This window comes from Athene cunicularia (genome assembly GCF_003259725.1).
Source record: "Athene cunicularia isolate RWA chromosome 19 unlocalized genomic scaffold, athCun1 chr19_part1, whole genome shotgun sequence".
Lineage (NCBI taxonomy): Eukaryota > Metazoa > Chordata > Aves > Strigiformes > Strigidae > Athene > Athene cunicularia.
The window spans coordinates 5431713-5433801 of record NW_020799124.1 but is presented as its reverse complement, the minus strand read 5'-3'; the positions used below and the strand labels follow the sequence as shown (position 1 = coordinate 5433801).

General features: G+C 64.9%; 1 protein-coding gene across 1 annotated transcript; it reads right to left on the bottom strand.

The window, feature by feature from the left end:
• Positions 1–104: 104 nt before the first annotated feature.
• On the bottom strand, positions 105–2079 carry ALDOC (aldolase, fructose-bisphosphate C; the record flags this gene model as incomplete). Its single annotated transcript, XM_026861839.1, has 5 exons — positions 105–245; positions 761–960; positions 1040–1214; positions 1303–1386; positions 1876–2079. Coding segments are annotated over 5 exons (759 nt in total), but the record flags the coding sequence as incomplete, so codon positions are not given.
• Positions 2080–2089: the final 10 nt, after the last annotated feature.

Below are 2089 nucleotides of genomic sequence, written 5' to 3'. Positions count from 1 at the left end.
ATCTGCGGACACGGCGGCGTGGGGCCGGCCTGCGGGGCGCGTTCCCCTTCCCCTCCCCGCGTGGCGGCTCCCCTGGGTGGCTGGGGTGAAAGCGGGGTGTGAGCAGTGTCGGGGAGGGGGCCGGGGCCGGTGGGGTGCCCGGCCAGGGCTCAGTAGGCGTGGTTGGCCACGTAGAGGGACTGCCCGGCGGCCCCCGAGTCGTCCCCGCTGCCCTCGTACTTGCCCAGTGCCGCCAGCCCGTTCACCTGCGGGGAAAAGAAATGTCAGTGGCCCCACTGGGGTATGGCCCTCCGGGTCGCACAGTCGCTGGGGACACAACCTTCAGGGTCCCCCCAGACCATGGGGGTGTCCTCTGTACCCCTGCAAAAACACAGGCCTTGGCACCCCCTTCTCATGGGGACAGAGCCCTCGGTGCCCCCCATCTCTCTGGACACAACCCTTGGTGTCCCCCATCACCCCACAGGACATGGCTTTTGGCACCTCTCTTCCCACAGGGACACAGTTCTCAATGTCCCATGTCACCCTTGGGGCATGGCCCATCCCACAGGGGCCTGGTCCTCGGCACCCTCCATTCCCCTGTGGGGCACAAGGTCCTTGGTGACTCCTGTCACCCCACGGGACATGGCCCTTGGCATCCCCCATCCCAAGGGGCACAGTCATCAGTGCGCCTGCTCCCATGGGGACAGAGCCCTCAGTGTCCCCACCAACCCATGGGACACAGCCCTCAGCACCCCTCCCCTGCAGGAGCCATCCCCGTCACCTCTGCGCGCTTGACGAACTCCTCGGTGGCTGCGGTGGCATTGTCCCGCTGCCCACGCCAGGCGCTGAGCGCCGACGCCTGCAGCGCCCGCCCGTAGGAGAAGGTGAGGGCCCATGGCCGCATCAGCGGGCACGTGTTGATGGCATTGAGGTTGATGGAAGCCTCCTCCTCACTCTGTCCCCCAGACAGGAAGGTGACACCTGCAGAGAGCGAGGTTATGGCACTGAAGGCCCACAGGGCATCCCCCTCCTGGTCCCCACCATGTCCCGGTGCTGGTACCTGGCACGGCTGGGGGTACAGTGCGACGCAGGGCAGTGACAGTGGCCATGGCGATCTCCTCAGGGCTGTACTTGGTGGGGCAGGAGTGCCCGGGGGTCACCATGTTGGGCTTCAGCAGGGTCCCCTCCAGGTAGACGTGGTGGTCGCTCAATGCCTTGTAGACTGCTGCCAGCACCTGGGGAGGACAGGCAGTGTGGAGTCCCCTGGCATGGCATGGCACAGCACGGCACAGTGCCCACCCTGCTGCCCGCCCCACCACTCACCTTCTCCGTCACATACTGGCATCGCTTAAGGTCGTGCTCACCATCAGGCAGGATCTCCGGCTCCACGATGGGCACGATGCCATTCTGCAAACACCAGGCAGACGTCACTATGGGGCTGTCCCTGGGCATCGCCCTAGCCCCATGGCAATGTGGGCCAATGCCTGGACCTAGGGGGTGATACTCAACCCCAAAGTTCAATATCCTCCCTTGCCAGTGATGCCCAGCCCAGTGGGGTGATGCCCAGCCCCATGGGGTGATGCCCAACCAGGGATGGTCAGTTCTTGGCCCCATGGAGCAATGCCCATGTTTGTGGGGTGATGCCCAGCCCCATAGATTGATGCCTGGCCCTATGGGTGATGCCTGGTCCTGGGGGTCAATGTCTGGTCCCAGGGGTCAATGCTCACCCATGTGAGGTGTTACCCAGCCTTGATGCCCAGCCCCACGGGGTGATACCCAGGCATGGGGGCAATGCTGAGCCCCATGGATCTGTCCCCATCCCTGTGGGGCAATACCTGGCCTCTTCAGTCAACAACCATCCTATGGGGGGGGCGATGCCCGGACACAGACACGTACCTGCTGGCAGATGCTGGCATAGCGGGCCAGGACGTTGGCGTTCTCCATGATGGCGAGCGCGGAGGGGGTGTTGTCACTGATTTTCAGCACGCAGCGCCACTTGGCAAAGTCGGCCCCATCCTTCTTGTACTGGGCGCAGCGCTCCGACAGCCCATCCAGACCTGTCAGACAGCGCGTCAGCCCCGCAGCCCCAAATCCCACAGCCCCCCCCCCC